This window comes from Glycine max, chromosome 4, assembly GCF_000004515.6.
Source record: "Glycine max cultivar Williams 82 chromosome 4, Glycine_max_v4.0, whole genome shotgun sequence".
Classification (NCBI taxonomy): domain Eukaryota; kingdom Viridiplantae; phylum Streptophyta; class Magnoliopsida; order Fabales; family Fabaceae; genus Glycine; species Glycine max.
In genome coordinates, this window is record NC_016091.4 from 5,773,119 (window position 1) to 5,790,047 (window position 16,929).

At 33.5% G+C, this 16,929-nt stretch overlaps 2 protein-coding genes across 4 annotated transcripts; both read right to left on the bottom strand.

Annotated features, from left to right (window-relative positions):
• Positions 1–215: 215 nt before the first annotated feature.
• On the bottom strand, positions 216–5,323 carry LOC100787412 (boron transporter 4). The gene is made up of 14 exons (XM_006578101.4): positions 5,216–5,323; positions 4,349–4,454; positions 4,154–4,236; positions 3,837–4,029; positions 3,595–3,733; positions 3,334–3,499; positions 3,051–3,217; positions 2,622–2,795; positions 2,430–2,525; positions 2,222–2,338; positions 1,832–2,139; positions 1,378–1,645; positions 1,112–1,270; positions 216–1,024 (listed from the first exon to the last, which is right to left on the bottom strand). Exons 2-14 carry the CDS (start codon positions 4,441–4,443, stop codon positions 1,001–1,003), a joined length of 1,989 nt encoding a protein of 662 aa, XP_006578164.1. The 5' UTR covers positions 4,444–4,454; positions 5,216–5,323; the 3' UTR covers positions 216–1,000.
• A 3,055-nt stretch (positions 5,324–8,378) lies between these two features.
• LOC100787937 (probable 1-deoxy-D-xylulose-5-phosphate synthase, chloroplastic) lies at positions 8,379–14,968 on the bottom strand. 3 transcript variants are annotated; one of them, XM_003523650.5, is made up of 10 exons: positions 14,575–14,968; positions 12,796–12,915; positions 12,526–12,690; positions 12,152–12,302; positions 11,641–11,909; positions 10,832–11,117; positions 9,985–10,277; positions 9,541–9,819; positions 9,070–9,354; positions 8,379–8,739 (listed from the first exon to the last, which is right to left on the bottom strand). In XM_003523650.5, the coding sequence occupies exons 1-10, from the start codon at positions 14,722–14,724 to the stop codon at positions 8,587–8,589; spliced, it is 2,151 nt and encodes a 716-aa protein (XP_003523698.1). In that variant the 5' UTR covers positions 14,725–14,968; the 3' UTR covers positions 8,379–8,586. The 3 variants fall into 3 exon arrangements, with proteins under 3 accessions (XP_003523698.1, XP_006578165.1, XP_006578166.1); XM_006578102.4 differs by having other exon boundaries at positions 11,641–11,924; XM_006578103.4 differs by lacking the exon at positions 8,379–8,739 and having other exon boundaries at positions 9,156–9,350; positions 11,641–11,924.
• Between the last annotated feature and the right edge of the window lie 1,961 nt (positions 14,969–16,929).

The window sequence follows — 16,929 nt, forward strand, 5'->3', positions numbered from 1 at the left end:
TGAAACTTAGTAGCTTAATTAACTCATAATTTGCCTTGAGGACTAACTCAATTTGATCTATAGAAATTTGATTCTGCCTATTGTAGATTACTTTTTTAGTTTTTCTTGGGGCCTTAAGTACCCCTCCTTACAGCCAAAAAAAAATATAAACAAATACAAACATAATTAGATGAGAGTTATTTTTTAGCTTAGTTTTTAATGATTTGCACATAACATTAATGGAAATGAGTCATACGCTCATTTAATTTATTGACTGAACTCGGGAGTGTGTATGCATGACTGACTATTTTACAAATGCAGTAAAATTAATGTATAAGCAAAGCACCTAAAAAGAATCATTATTTTTTATACATACTCACATGCAGCCTAAAAATATCAACCAAATTCTATTCCATTGTAGTGTCGTTGAATGCTCTGATGGAATACCCTTCGCCTTTGTTGATTGTTACAAACAAAATAATTAAGCATGGTACTCAGGCCAATTGAATTGATAAAGTTTCCTTACAAACTCTCTACTGTATCCAATGAAAACAATGAGTGTTAACAAAAAAAAAATAAAGAATACTCTACTGACATCTATCTATATTTTAACTTCAAAAAATAATTGTATAGTATTCTCATTTCCTTGCTTTACCCTCCCTTTTCCTTTTCCCCCTCATAACACGAGTCTTTTCCCTCCACCCGAACCTGACTCATTATTTTGAGAACTTTGTAGCCATCTAAGGAAGGAATTAACCCTTGATCTCAACATTTCAGTGTGTTTTCCTACCAATATTGAAAGCCCATTTCAAAGTTCAAATGCATTTTTTGTCCACTTCTGATTCTTTTTGCATTTCATCTCTTTCACCGATTGAATCCTTTCTTGTTCCACAGAAGATCATCTTCAACCTTAACGGACCACACAAAAAATTATGAGCACTCCTTTACAGAGGAACATACTATTATCCCAAATCCTTTCTGCATCCTAAAAAATGGTTGGTGCAGTGAGATTTCACCATATTCAGACAGCATTTCCAGGATAAACCTGTCCAAGTCCATGAAAATAACATAGTCAATACTAGACAATGTATTGTAAGTTGAAACCTTAAAGGATTCTATATAAGTCATTTACCTGAGTGTGTCTGTCTTCACTGAAGCTGTGGTTTCTATCATTGAAGCTGCTTACAGTTCTAAGTTTCAACTCTCCCCTGTTGGTTGTCATCTCATCCAATATCTCTGCATCGTAAAAGTCTTCCGAGCTTCCATCAGTATCAGTATCTGGCTCCTTATCCTGATTAACCATTTTCAGGTCATAAGTTGAAAAGCTTGGAATATACAAACAAATGTACAAACACGTGGTCTTGCATAACAAGAATTGAATTGAACTATAAATCGTACCCTCAGTGAACCATGTGGAGCACCAATAATTTCCTCATAACCAGAAGCATCTAGTTCTTGAAGATGGTTAGGCTTGAACATCTTTGGAAGCAAGTGTTCTCTTATAATTATGAGAAGGAAGAATGGTACGGGGAACAATATTCCACCTATAGGTATCCAAGTCACCCCGAAACATAACGCAAAATATACTAACTGTAAGGCTGTAAATGCAGCTATGGTCTTGAATGGTACTGTCTCCACAAAAGAGGCATGAGAACCTTCCAAAATTCTGCCCAAACAGACAAGAACCATGACAAAATATGTAATTAGCTTCTTATAGTATATTAAAATGCCTAGTGAAAATGTTAATTGAATTCTGCATCCTAGATGAAAATGTAAATTTGAAAGCCGTGAATAATCTCTCGACTTCAAAACCATTATGCATTGAAACTAATTTACATAAGGCTGTACTTACTTGTAACGCCGGCTTGAGGTGACGAAGAGAAGCAATATCCTTTCCCAGAACTGATTCCCTGGGAGACTATCAATTGCCATGTAAGCAAAATATCCCCATAGAACTGAGGTTGGTATCCTTTTGATAACTGACATGGCTAAGATTGATACAGCAACCAGGAGAGACTGCAATAAGTTGGTCATTCTTTGCTCATTAACCCGCACTGGTAGATATTCATCTATGTGTTTCTCAGGATCAAATTTTTCCTTTGCTCCATCCTTGCTATCAGATTGCATTACAGCCTCCTTCAAATTCTCCAATTCTTTAACCTGTATCAATTTCACAACATTGTATTACTCTTGGACATGCCTGCATACAAAATGACACAGGTATCAAGCCAACAATACTTACCGTAGGGTCTGTATCCATTTCTACAATCACCTCTTGCATCTTTCCATATAATTCAGAGTTGGTCCTTCGTTGCTTAATACATTCCTTGGCGCTCTTCACCACCTTCTTTCGGATCATCTGAAAATTGATAACGTAAAACAAGAATCTAAATTTAGTTGATATCTAATAAATAAGAACCAATAGACTTGATGCAATAGATGATACTTACCCGCCTCCTAAGAACTGCTAAACTCTTTGTATGCATGGGGGACTGTGGAAGGACTCCATTTGAAGGAGGAAGGCCAAGGATCCCGCAAATCAAAGTCTAAGGACCATAAAGATATGTCAGGCAATTTTATCAACAAGGAATAACATAAAGCCAAGTTTTAGGAAGAAGGATGCTAGAGACAAAATACCATACCATTATTCCAAGCAGCAAAACATCATAGTGGTAGGCAGATGGCTTTTGAAGGTTAAATTCTTTCTGTTGCGCCATCTGCGAAGCTACGCTGTGATCGAAAAAGTATAAGCCTGCTATCATCAGAGCTGGAATAATTGCCCCAAATATATAAACCACTGGTACCTTCCCCATGTCCTGCAGTTTGCAGTAACTATTAGATAGATATTTTGACTTGCCTAAACTAAAATGATCACTGCTTGTTATCACAATGTTGAACCCCAACACCCTAACCTAAAAGCAGAACGCATACATGGCATGGACAGAATCAACGCAAGCATTAAAACAATGTATTTTGCTTAGCAAACTAAGCCAACTCTACTGATATAATTCTGTTTCAAAAGAATGCAATTTGGATGGAAAAAAGCTGTACACAATGTATAAAAACAGTACCTTCACTACTGTCCAGTGATAGAGAGATGCAGCATCCCAGGGAAGGGGAGAAATGAGCCTTCTAGGAACACCATCTGGAACTTTGCCTGGTACAGTATAAGACAGTGCAGTCCATAACACTACCATCATTGGAACCCCATAATCTGCTATAAATCCTCGTAGCCACCCTGCATTGCAAGCCAGAGTAAGAATATATAAAGTGATATTTGAGATTATTTACTTAACACAAAAACATTGTGTACATAAAAGCTCTATCTTGTAAGATATTTTTGGGGTTATTTACCTGTTCCATATCGCCACGTTCTAGCTCTTCTGCTTTTAAGGGCAGTGACGAGTAGTCCAAAACAGAAAATGATTGCGAGTAATCCATTTGTATACAGCCACTGGAATTGAAATTCCACTGAGGAAGGATTTTCATTCTTTGGCATGTTGAACTCGCCTATCAATCCCTGCGATTCAAGGTTTAAATAAGTGTCATGCTGAGTTCTGCAGTGCCGACAAATTTACAATCGATTTTTTTTTTGCTAGGAAGTGGAAGCAACACCTTTATAGCCTCTTGAAAGAAAAGAACAGTTATGAGCATGCCAAACAACTCCCCTGCAATTCTTGTAAACCTTGTGATAATTGTGCAAGCATTGAAAATTGCAAGCAGAATCAAAAAGACTCCCGTCCAAACACAAACCCTGCAACACAGTGAACAATAGAGTTAGACAAACATACATGTAATGTACAATGATTTAGGAAATGGGAAAAACAGAAACAAAATTATAATGTAAAATGCCGTACCAACCAGCCCAAGGCAGAAAGAGCTTGCCACCCAGTTCAGGTGTTTTTTGGCAAAAACTGTAGAGGTAAGTGTACATTATGACAGTTGGTTCAGCAACTCCTAAAATCAACAAAGGTTGGCCACCTAATATTGAGTGAATAACTCCACAAATAGCAGTAGATGCCAATGTTTCCACTGTGCTCAAGGTTCCATCTGTTAAAAAACACCATATTGAAGCTCATTTACAGAACATCAAACATTATATCCACCAAAAACTGAAAACAACCATTAGCTCAAAGGTTTGAGGGTGTTGAAAACATAAAAGAGATTGTTTTACCTGTATCCCTATTAAGCTGTTCTCCAAAAGCAATGACAGGAAGAGCAGAAGCAAAGAATATGTAGAAAGTTGGAGCCAATATGCTGTCATTAATCAAAGAAACACGAATCAGAATAAATACACAGCATTTAGGGATTAACAAAAGAAAAGTCCTAGTAAGCATGCAATGTGTTTCCCAAGATAAACAAGAGTTACCTAACGCCAGAACAGAGTGCACAAATCCAATCTTGTTTATAGCATTGAGCTCTTCCCTTGAAATCTTGAATTATTCCCTTAAATGGTGCTCCCATGTTTCCCACAGCTGATGGAGCAAATTATGCACAGCACAGATTAGATATACCAATTGATTGCGTTTGAAGATACTCAGAAAGTGTGATGTAGTGTGAGGAACTTTTTGGTTTGGCTAGTGAAATCTATTAGCAAGCATTTAAATAAAGAAGAAAGGAGGGAATGAGACATGGAAAATGTAGTCAAAGGCACAAGAGAAAAACAATAAGAAAGGGACAAAAAATGACACTTCAAGAAATGACAGCCAATAGTTAGATACATGTGATGAAAATGCATTTCTTGAGTTGCCTTGCCGCGTGTGTTTACCGCAAAAAAAAAAAAAAAAACATTTTAAAACATAAGAAATCTTTGGAATCCAATTCTTCTTCTTGTTTTTAAGGTAATCTAGGAAAATGAAGGACCGGTCAAAGCTCACACACACTACGATCTACTAGTACTTGACGGTGGGCTAAAGCAGCACAAAATAAATATCGTATAATTTGAATAATAAAGATGGAATAATACAAAATGGCAATTATTTTTTATATGAACAGCTTTACATTGCATCATTAGCGTGTTTTTGAGTTAACATTTATAAAATTGACTTTGAATAAAATTGATTTTATAAAACCATCTTGTTTGAAATGGATTTTGAACGATGTGATCTATGCTCACATGTTTTTATTCTAAAAGACCAGTATAAATTCTTTTTGATACTAGAATAAAAAAAATTAAGGAAAAATCAAATATGTGAACATTTATCTAAACATAAACTAATGTAAAAGGGGTGCTCACTTGTTCGGAAGACACAGAAATGCACCAATGTAGAAGGAAGGATCAGGGAATGGCAAGTATATAAGGCGTTTGAGAAGGCCACAACCAAACCATGACTTAAAGAGAATGATTAATTAAGAATGATGATGATTAATTAAGATAAACATGAAGATAATTGAAGAAGTGAAGAAGAGGAGGAGGACCCGCACTTGATGAAGGGAAGAGAGGAGGGTGGCTAGCTGGGTCCACACGGATGTTGGTTGGACTTGGCTGGTGGGACCCACACTTTCTTGGAGAACAGAAAGGAACAGCAAAGAAACCAACCTCGGGACACCGCAGCAGCAACCGAAACCCAGGATTTGTGGGGCCCAAATTAGGGAGATCCGTTTTAACGTCCTAGGATTTCGGACTGCTTTGCAGACGTACTAACTTTTCTGTTCCTCTGCTGTGGCCCACACGCGTCACTTCTTTTCCACATCTTTACTTTTCTTAATTAAAATTTTTAAAAATTATTGCTTATAACATTTTTTTAGGTAACATTTAAAACAAGAGTATCATCTTCCATAAGAAAAACATTCTTCATATTCTTATATAGTTTGAACGGAATTTAAAACGTCTTTAGCAGCTTCTTTTTTAATTCATGAGAATCAAAATTAAGTATTAAAGAATTTTCTTTTGAAAGGCAAAAGTAAGGTACTGAAGGGCTTATAATAATTAATGTATTTTTTCAACCAATTAAATTAAATCTCCATAATCTTATAGTTTCAATTTAACAAATAGTAACAAGTTTATTATATTATACTATATATATATATATATTCAGTAAATGCACTTAAAATTTATCTAACAATCTAGTTATTATTATTATTATTTATTTGGACAGGATTATTTTTTATAATCAAAGTTTTATTTCTATTAACAAGATTGAATCTAATAAAGAGAATAGTTTCCCACAAAGTCATGAATTAAAATTTGAATCCTAATTGAGAAAAGTGTAGTCACATTTTATGTATGACTGTACCGTAAACAGGGTTGCTCGCAAAAAAGATACAGGGCAACGCGTTGCAGAATTTCTTTATTGAGTTGAGAGAAAATAAAAGAAAAAAATCATTGTTGTAAAACGTCAAAATATTATTCTCATTCCCTTGCCGGTGGTCTTCCTCAAAACATTAATTTTATTAAAAAAAAATATCTTTTTTTTTTTTTTACACTAATCAACCTACCTACTTCTCTTTCCTCAAATTCTTGTCCCACTACCAAACAAAGCCTTTGTGTACGCCGATTCCACTCAAATATTTTATGTTGCAATCATTAGCTTTGTTCAATTAAATAACATTATTGCGCCAATAGTGGGAATAGTACTCAAACCATAATTTAGACAAGAAATACTCACAAAACAAGGAATTTTGTGGTAAGTTTGGAAGAGATTGATTCTTTATATAAACGTGAGTTGCATGTGATACTGCATGCATCGCTGGCACAACACGGAAACTGGGTCACACAGAGATGAGTAAAAGCGACAATCACCGAAGCGCGTATGGTATTATGACTGATAGAGTCACATTCTCAGCTGGCATTAGTTGGATTTTTGTGTTTTGCATGAAAATCTCATACATTCCACATTTTTGTTGTTTTGGTTTTGATTCTTTGAATGTTAGCCTATCTGTCCCTTCGGAAAACCATAATGATTAAGACCATAGTTTAGTTCTTACTATGTAATGTAAATAACTAGTTATTTCTTACGATGCTTGAATGGGACAGGGAACCACACGGCGCAGCCTCAAAACATTGAACCGCGTTTTTCTTTCATCTTCTTTTTGTGTTAACTTTACATATACAAGAGTTTTTTCAAATATGATTCTTTTTTTAAAAATTTAATTTCAATTAATGCACATTGAGTGTAAGGCGAAGCAAACCAAATCTATCTAATTAATTATCAACATCTCATTTGTTATAATTAGATACTGATGTTTTGGTAACATTATAAAACGAGTGTAATAATTCTCTGCACTAACCATAAAATCAAATTCTCTTCTTAATATGTTGTTGTTCAATAGTCTAAACTATCATGCATTTTTTTTTTATATTTTATACTGTAATTTAAATATAAAATAAAAAGAATAACAACATTCGTGTTATTTGTTAAGGCAAGTTTGAAAATATACTGAGAGAATGTACGTATAAGATAAAATTCATTCTTAATTATTATACACCAAAAAATAATTTCCACCACTATTATTCAATAATTTTAAAGCATATATCACTTTCTTGCTAATTCTTCTTTTAAAATTACGTTTATAAGATCGAATTTATCGAAAATTCTATTTGTAGATCTTAATCTAAACTTATCTTTTCGAATCTAATTTGTCTGGTGAGTCAAACAAAATCTAGTACTACAGACTTGCAAAATACATTTCAAATGAAATTTATACTTTAGTATTTTTAATAGCAATCTGGTATACGTTCATTTGTTTTTGTCGGTGAGGATCCAATCAGAAATTGGAGCAATTGTTTATCTATTATCATCAATAATTTAATATATATGTATATAGAGAGAGAGAAAGAGAGAGAGAGAGAGAGAGTTAGAGTCCTAATTATTGGTCTTGTTTACATGTCCTTGTAATTTTGGGCGACTTGGTTGTGGACACATCTTGTACTCCACTCCGTCACATATCATCAATAAAATCTTTTTTGTCTTTTTTAAAAAAAGAATTTTAATTTTTGTTCACCCAATTAATACAAACATGCATCTCATTAACATCTCATCTTTATTTTTATTTTCTTGTTATCAATTATATATCAATCATTTATCTCTTCTTAGAGAAATTAGTATATAATGAGATTATCATAATTTCAACTCATTTTCATATGATATATTATTATTATTATTTGATTGAAATTCTGTTTAATTTAAGAACCAACCCAATAAAATATAATTAGATTGAGTTGGCTTTGTTGTTTTTTTTATAAGCAACTCATTTCTCGACCTGTTGGGTCTTGATTGTGCATCTTTATATTCGAAAGCAATGTGACTCAGTATTTTGTTACTGCAAGCATATATGTTTATTGCATGGAAACGTATATTTAAGTGCATTGAAAATAACAGAATAAGAAACTGCTGCCGACAATGAAACATGAAATAAAATAAAACTACTTATCCACTAAAAAAATGACAGCAAAGTTCTCCATTCAAGTATTTTCACAATTAAGTCACTTTCTCAACAATTTACACTGTTAGATGTCCAAAAAACAAAACTCCCGTTAGTTTCCGTTGTGCTACTTAACATCAGTTCTATACAGAGAAAATGGCATTCTTTACATCTTTGCTTTGTTGGTTCTCCTTCTTCCTATGGAGCTATCCAGCTTCCATTCATGGTATCTGGAAATATAAGTCAGGAACACATAAATAGGAGAGCTTCACGGGTACGGCCTAGTAAACTCAATGCCGTGGCAGCAATGTGATGTCCACTCAACCCTGCTTGATCAAGCTGTTCATTTGGTGATGCATGCTCAATATATCTGTCTGGTAAAACAATTGGTCGCCACTAGAAAAGTTGATCCACAAAAAGCAAACGGAATATACGTAAAATTACTATGGCATCTTTAAAACAATACTATACTTAAAATAAACAATATGCTGTATGAAAGGGAAGCCAAGTTACTTGCATGTGGACACACCAAATTTTACAGAAACATTTGAGTGTTATGAAAAGATAAATCTATGTCTTTCCACCAAGAAATTCAAAGAGGTATAGAAATTTGTTAATTTTATATCTTTACGCCAATTATAAATAGAAGCCAAATAACACATTTATAATCCCAAATATTCTTAGAACCATGGAACTTAGCCTTCCCAAATAGCTTGAATTAATTACCTGAATTCTTCCATCGAGTAGTCCATTAACCGCAATAAACTGAGCAACCTGGGAACCAAATCCTCCAATAGATCCTTCCTCAACAGTAACTAGAAAAGAGTGGTGTTTACAAAGCTGCCTCAGAAGCTTGATGTCAAGGGGCTTGCAGAACCTTGCATCAGCAACAGTTACCTCAATGCCAAGCTTGGCGAGGAGTGAATGAGCCTTTAGGCAGTTCTGAACCATCGATCCATATCCTAGGAAAGCAACATCTTTGCCTTCAACAAGAACTCTTCCTCTTCCTATCTGTGTAGGAATAGATTACAGCCACTCCAAAATTAAAGAAGGAAGATATCTTAAAAAAATATTATGACAAATCTTTGGGGATGTTAGAAATGAAGGACACTATCTTAGGTTTGTTAATCAGTTTACCCATTTCAAAGTTTCAGTAACACACAAATGTATAAAAAAAATAGAGAGCCACCTAATTACCTTGATGGGGATTCCATCGCTTATAGTGTACCCTCTCCCAACCAGGGCACCCCTTGGATACCGAAAGCAGATAGGCTGACTATTGATGCGAGTAGCAGTAGCCACCATGTGCATGAGTTCAACCTCATCAGATGGGGCCATGACAATCATGTTTGGTAAGCATGACATAAAGTTTATATCAAATGCTCCACATTGAAGGGGACCATCAGAACCTACCAATCCTGCACTTGTAATAACAAAACGCACTGGAATTCTCTGTTGATCAACATCATGCACCACCTATATGTGATATGTAACATGTTAAAAACCATAATTACTTATATCAAATCATTATACTGTTTTCAAATATCATAATTACTTATTTAATAATTTATATAAACTAAAAAATACTGTTCTCAAAGAAATCCAGATGGTCATAGGCTTTAAGCTGATATAAGGTTGGACCTGGTCATAGGCTCTTTGTAGAAAGGAGGAAGCTATGACACAAAATGGCTTCAATCCACCACATGCCAAACCAGAAGCAAATGTGACTGCATGTTGTTCAGCCATTCCCACATCAAAAAACCTATCTGGAAATTTTTCCTGAAACAGTTCAAGTGATGGCTCCATCGTTAATCCAGCATGAACAACAACAATATCTTTGTCTTTCTCTGCTTCTACAACCAAAGTCTCCACAAAGCAATTGCCATATGTTTGAGGCCGAACAGGATTATCTAACGAATCAGATTTAACAGAACCTGAAAAGTAAATATAGATAACTCATTAATAACTAAGCCAAATCACATATCAATCAAAACTTCAAAATAGTGAGAAGGTCAATCCCATAAAGAGGCTAAACTATAATCTCCTGACATTCAGGAAAAACTATGAAAGCAGAGAAAAAGTTTGAAAAAAAATAAATAGCTCTAAATAATTATTTTATTGAAATTTTAGTTTATGGTAGAGTCCAATGGTGTCCATTAATCCATATAGCAGATTCCACTTAGTGGGATGAGACTCATTTGTTTGTTGTTTTTGTTGTTTATGTATATCATATCCTTTATATTTAAGTTATCTTCAAGCTACTGCATAGAGTCTATAAGCTAATCAGTATAGGAAGAGATTGATTTCATTTTCTGAAAGGCTAAAGTATTTGAAATAAGCACACAACCAAAGGGGAAATAGTGGAAAACCAAATACATATATAACTAGAGTGTAAACTCATTATCACTAGATAAGCTATTTTAAAAGAAATAACATTCAATGAAACAATTAATACAATATAATTATCATAGAGTAGCAAAAAAAATACCTTCATCCTGCTGCCCATCTGATATATCACTTTTCTGACTGTTTTCATCTCCCTGATTTTCGTCAGTTATCACATGTACCAAGACAGGTCCCATTGAATCCAGGGAAGCTACTTCTTGCAGAACACATATGAGATCTTCAATATTGTGTCCATCCACTGGGCCTATGTAGTACAACCCAAGCTCTTCAAAAAGAGTAGAACCTAGAGGACCCATCATACCACGAGCATATTCATCCACTTTAGCTGCCAATTCATGCATACCTCTACCAATTCGTTTCGTAACACCCTGTGATAAAGCAGACAAATTGACACTTAGCGTAATTTGGATATGAAGCACAGAGCATTGAGATTTGAAAATTAGGATCTAAAAGAAGGACCATCATTATTACTTATTAGACATATCACTCATTATTCTACACAAGAAGGAAATATATAAAATACTAGAAAAAGATGCACGTACAACCAAACGTTAGGGGGAGTGGAAATCATATTTGCACATTAATTTATCTTTCTTAATGTACACAAAGGCAGATCTTAGTTGTCACACTATTAAAACAAAGTGATGAATATTTTTGGCAGGCCACATATACATAATATCAATACTCTTAATGTACTAATTTAATCCATTTTGTACTAAAAGTTATTAGTTATTTAGCATTCAAACATGCTATTTTTTAGTAGGTTCATTTTAAAGTTGAATGACATGACATTATCATATGGACCTTGCATGCAAACAACAAATACAGAAGACTATAATTTGAATCTATCTAGCATTCTTTTCTTGCAGAGGATGAGGTGAAGAAGCATACCTTAGCAGCTTCTCTAAATCTCCGGAAAGATTTACTGGACTGGAGCTTGCTCAGGGTACTAGATAGGGCATTGACAAATGTCTTTGGGCCCTCCTCAATTTTTGGAAGTAAAGAGTGACGGCTATCATTCAAAATCACAACCATATTTGAGTCCAAATATCCTGCATTGCTCATTGCCTCATACGCCTGACCAGCCATAGTTGTCCAATTGCTGATAACTGCAATTACGCGTTCTCGCCTCCCCTTAATATCCCGCGCAACTGCCATGCCTGAAATGAAATATTCTACATACGACTTCAAGGTCATTTTAAATTTCACCTTTAGAAATTTTATTTATTCATCTAAAAAGGAAAACGTAAAGCAACCTTATTCATTACAGAAAAAGGTACAATTTATCAAACCCAGAAACATACTCAGACCAGTGAATGACAATAAAAACAATATGAAGAAAGTCCAAATAGTGTTGGAAGAAACAAATATTATCAAAAAGGGAAAAGGATTTACAAACTACCAAGTCCAGCAGAAATACTGCTGCATCCATGACCTGCACCAAATGCATCATATTCACTCTCAAATCGGGAAGTAACACCAGAAAGACCATTCTTTCTTCTCATTGTCGTCATGAGTGATCGCCTTCCTGTAAGAATCTTATGTGCATATGTCTGCAGCCAAATAATGAAACAGTTGTTACATTATCCAAACCAGGTCATTCATTGATTTCTTAGAAAATGGAATATTCATTGGTTTGTTGCAAAATGAACTCTTAAGGGAACAATTATTTTAACAATTTGCGATTTGCATTCAACTTTCACCCCCAAAGGCAGAGAGGAAAGTTTAAAGCAAGAAAAGGGCTCTTGCACTTTTGCTTAGAACTTCAAATCTTACTTGATCCCCAACATCCCACAATATTTTGTCTACTGGAGCATTGAAAACATGATGTATTGCAACTGTCAGCTCAACCACTGCCATACTTGCTTTCGGTGATATTTGTGTACCTGACATAATAGAAGACAAATCTGAACGGATTTCAACTGCTAGTTGTTTCAGTTCCTGCAAAGACAAAAATTTAGGGAATAAGATACTTCAAGATTGTAAGTAGAAATGATGTAAAAGCAAAATTAAAATGATAAAAATGATAACGAGCTTACAGCTAACCTGAAGAGATAAGTTCTTCAAGCAAAGAGGGTTTTCAACCATGTCAAGAATGGGTGTTGGAACTTTCTCCCTGTAGTAATCATCATTATCAAGCTGTGCATATACTTGATCAACTAATCCCTGCATCAACCACATTAGATACTACCCACTCATCCAGTAGGTAATTAATTACACATAAATTTTTGCTGTAATTAACAACATTCAACTGGGGAGGTAAATAACATTATAAAGCTAAGATTTTTTATTTTTATTTTATTATAAAGCTAAGATTTGATGTCTTATTATTTCAAAATGCAACCTCAGTTCTAATATTACAAGATCCTCAAAGTCCAGCATGAAGTGACTTAAAAAGCATGTGGACAACATCATTATTCAACCCAAGGGTTATCAAATTGAGTTTCAGATCGTGAATCGCCAAGCTAATTTTTGAATCGTGAATCATATTCTGTATCAAATTGTAAGAATGAGAAACAATGAAAAATAACTTCAAATATATTATATAGATGCTATATAGTGTTCAATGTAATACTTTCAAACTAGATTTATGAAGTCTTATAAAACCAATTTATTAGTTATATCTAGGTTTATGAAGTCTCTATTTTAGAAGAATGGAAACAAAGCAATGAAATAGCCAAATAGAGTGCATGCATTCGATGTGGATAAGTTTAGAAGTGTACCTTCAATTCCTTTTCATTAACAATTTTAGCTCATGTGACTTTTCAATTTCTTTCATGGGAATTAGTGAAAGAAAAGCAACAAAAAAAAAATCATGAATTGTTGAGTCGTGTGATTCATATCAATGATACAAAATTACATTGATTCATTCATGTATCCGTATCGTACGATACAAAGTCATTCAAGATTCATCTCATGATATGAGTTGATAGGTAGGTGAATCGTATCAAACCATAGGATTCAAATTGTGAACAGTAAGATTCTAATAGTAATGGATTATTCTTTTGGTCTGTCATCTGAGACAAATACATTTAGTGCAATGTTAAAGCCAATTTAGCAATTTGCGACTCCTACCTACTGAGTTCTTGAGCCACTTAATTCCACACCAGATTAAATTGTCCAGGTAATCCCAAATTCCCAATTATATGGAGAACTATAAGACCATTGCATTTTACTATAAAACATAGTGCATAGTTTGGTTCAAAGGATAGGAGAGGAGTAATTTTCTTGAAAGAGAGAAAACTTGTTGGTTCACATGCAGAGGGGAAGGGAGGGAAAATAAACAAAGTTACTACTATATACTTAGAATACTGAAAATTTACGCTACTTAATGTAAAAGTTTGTCCCCTCCCCTCCAGAGTTTTGAACCAAATAAATAAACAGAGAAAAATTCCTCCCCTTCCTTTCATTTCCCTCCAAATCCAATCAAACACAGTATGGAAGTATAAGGCATTGAAACCTCCAATTGCACTTTTGTGTTAAACACCCATTAAGTCACCCAAGTTATCCCATTTACATAAAGAATGCTTTTGAAGAACTAGAAAGCATAGAAACTTCACAAAGCCAATCACTTCTGTATGAAAAAATACAACAGTCAACATTACTCACTTTCTTCTGCCCAAATCCTCTTTCTTTATGTTCCATGGCACCTCAATTCTTTAAGGAAACCATATCTCATTAATCAACGTAACATTTCATCATATTAAAAAGAGTTAACCAACTTAACTAATTAGACAAATCCTGCTCTCACACAAGCATGGATAATATAAATTGTTGAAATTCAGGTGTCTGCAATCCGTGAAACAACATAATTGAGAGAGATACCTTTGAAGCAGAACGTGGGCACATAGAAATTGTTGAGAGGTCTGCGTGAATGGGGAACATGGAGGTTGAGGTTGAGCAATCCACTCTTCGAGAGTGGGAGTGGAAAGGGATTCCAAAAGGGTATGCAGATGAAGGAGCAGTAGCAGCCATGGAGAAAGTGTTGTTAGTAACTGAGATCTTCAAAATTCACATGATTATTGATTCCAGAAGTTGGAGCTATTAGTATTTCCCATGAATAATGATGAACCCAGAAATATTTTATTTCAAAATGAAAAAAAAGAGGAAAATTTGATATTATGGGATTACTGAAAGTGGTAGAAAACGAAGCAAAGGCTGATAGCGATCAGGCCCTGACGACAACGACCTGGAATCTAACCGCCGACTCTTGTACACCACTTTTAGTTTTAGTGTTAGTGTTTTATTATTATTTATATTAAATTTAATGTCTATACAATGTCTTTTATTTTTTACAAGGACACCCCAAATATAATTTATACTTACTGTAAGGAAACTTTACGTGGACAACCTAAGTGTTATTTAACAGAGAGAAAAAATATATTATATTATTAGAATGAAATATTTATTAATTTTATTAATAATTAATGTTTTTAATTAAATTTAGTTGGTCATCTTCAATGTAATCTTCCCTCCAAACTAAAGTCTGACTTCTTCTTTTGGAAAGAAAAAAAGAAGAAAAAAACTTGTAATTTAATATTAAATTGGACAAGTAAACTTGTCTAAAAATTTTAAAATTACATAAGTGAAAGTTTGATAAATAGATTACAAGCCATTCATATACTAAATGTGGGTTATTTCTACCTGGTGATTTTTTAGGTTATTAGTCAATGAAATTCCATTTCCTATATCCAATAACTATTGTATTTGACTTAACTTTTCTATTGAGAAAGAAAACTTGAAAAAAAATAGATTAGTTTTACTTAAATCACATAAGTCAATGTCATATGGATTGGGATCTTTAGTTTTCTACTTTGAATACATTAAGCAAGAAAAATATTAGAATTAAGACGAGCTAGTGTAAGAAACTCTCATCTAATAGCGTCAAAGAAAAATAAACGTACATAAAGTTATACTTGTATAAATAGAGAGATCATTCCATAATTTAATTAAGGATTTTGTTAATATATGCATCCTTAAGTATAAATGTGTTAGTAAATGTTTGTAGGGTTGGCTAACTTACATACTCTTATAAGTGTATTAATAAATTATAACTAAAAAATATTTTAAAATACAATAATAACCTAACTTGCTAATTAATTCATACTAAAAAATAAATGTGTGTGTTAACAAATCGCTTTAACTAAATCCGTGATTTATAAGTCACAAAGTAATGCGATTGCTTTAAGATTTACGTTGAATGTGTTGTGTGAGAGAGAATTATTAATAAAAAAAATATACATAAAAATAAATGTTTACTATATAAATGTGTGTTTGTAGTGCACTATTTGTTAATAATAACAAAATTATTTGCATTGCACTATTTGTTAATGTGCACTTTTCAGGCCAATGGTGATGATGCGATTTATCTATCATATCAGTCTATTCATAGTCTGAAAGTCTCCACCAGATTTTCATTCAGAAAAGACCCATGCACAAGAAAGGGATTTAGCAAGTTGTTAAGTCTTCATTGATTTGTTTGTGGTCGTTCTCCGAGTGGTTCCACGATAACATCATTAGAATCATCGAATCCACCAAGAAATGAGTAATTATTTGGGATCTGATTTTTCTATTATTTTTTTTTCAACGGTTTTAATATGATATCTTAAAAATCATATAATTTTAAATTGAATTATAAAATTAAATATTAACACAAAAATGTGACAACACGGGATAATTGAAAAAAGGATAGAAAAGCCAATTTCATCGTTTGGTGCTTAATTAATTAGCTTCACACGTTAGATAAGACCAATCCTCCAGCTCTAACCCAGTTTTTTCATAAGTGATATTAAATTTTACTGGCACCTCATTGGAAGAAGCAAACAGTGAGTGACTCACCTTATTAAAAGGATACGTGGAGGAATTTATTTGAGTTTATAAAGATAATTTATGGCATTTTTATAAGTTCAGGGTCAAGCCTATGAAGAAACTTTCATTTTTTTTAACTGATGAAGAAACTTGCATATTGTAAGAGAATATGAAATGTGTTTAACTAAATTATGTATCTAAATGTATCATAAGAACTATGTTTGATATAACTAGATGAAAACTAAAATGTTACTTATAACTTAAATCTGAAAGCTGATAAACTAAATGATGAAATTATAAATGTTTAATAAAATTTAATAATCAACTAGTTTAAACAAATAGAATGACATAACAAATATATTTATATACATG

Coding starts and splice junctions, on each gene's coding strand:
- LOC100787937 (XM_006578102.4), bottom strand. CDS start 14,724: ATGGCTGCTACTGCTCCTTCATCTGCATACCCTTTTGGAATCCCTTTC. Junction 11,925..12,151: donor CAGTATTTCTGCTGGACTTG/GTAGTTTGTAAA, acceptor AGTCGTATGTAG/AATATTTCATTTCAGGCATG. Junction 10,278..10,831: donor AGATGGGCAGCAGGATGAAG/GTATTTTTTTTG, acceptor TTTACTTTTCAG/GTTCTGTTAAATCTGATTCG.
- LOC100787412 (XM_006578101.4), bottom strand. CDS start 4,443: ATGGGAGCACCATTTAAGGGAATAATTCAAGATTTCAAGGGAAGAGCT. Junction 3,734..3,836: donor TTTCTGCCTTGGGCTGGTTG/GTACGGCATTTT, acceptor ACTGTGTTGCAG/GGTTTGTGTTTGGACGGGAG. Junction 1,025..1,111: donor GTGAAGACAGACACACTCAG/GTAAATGACTTA, acceptor GGACTTGGACAG/GTTTATCCTGGAAATGCTGT.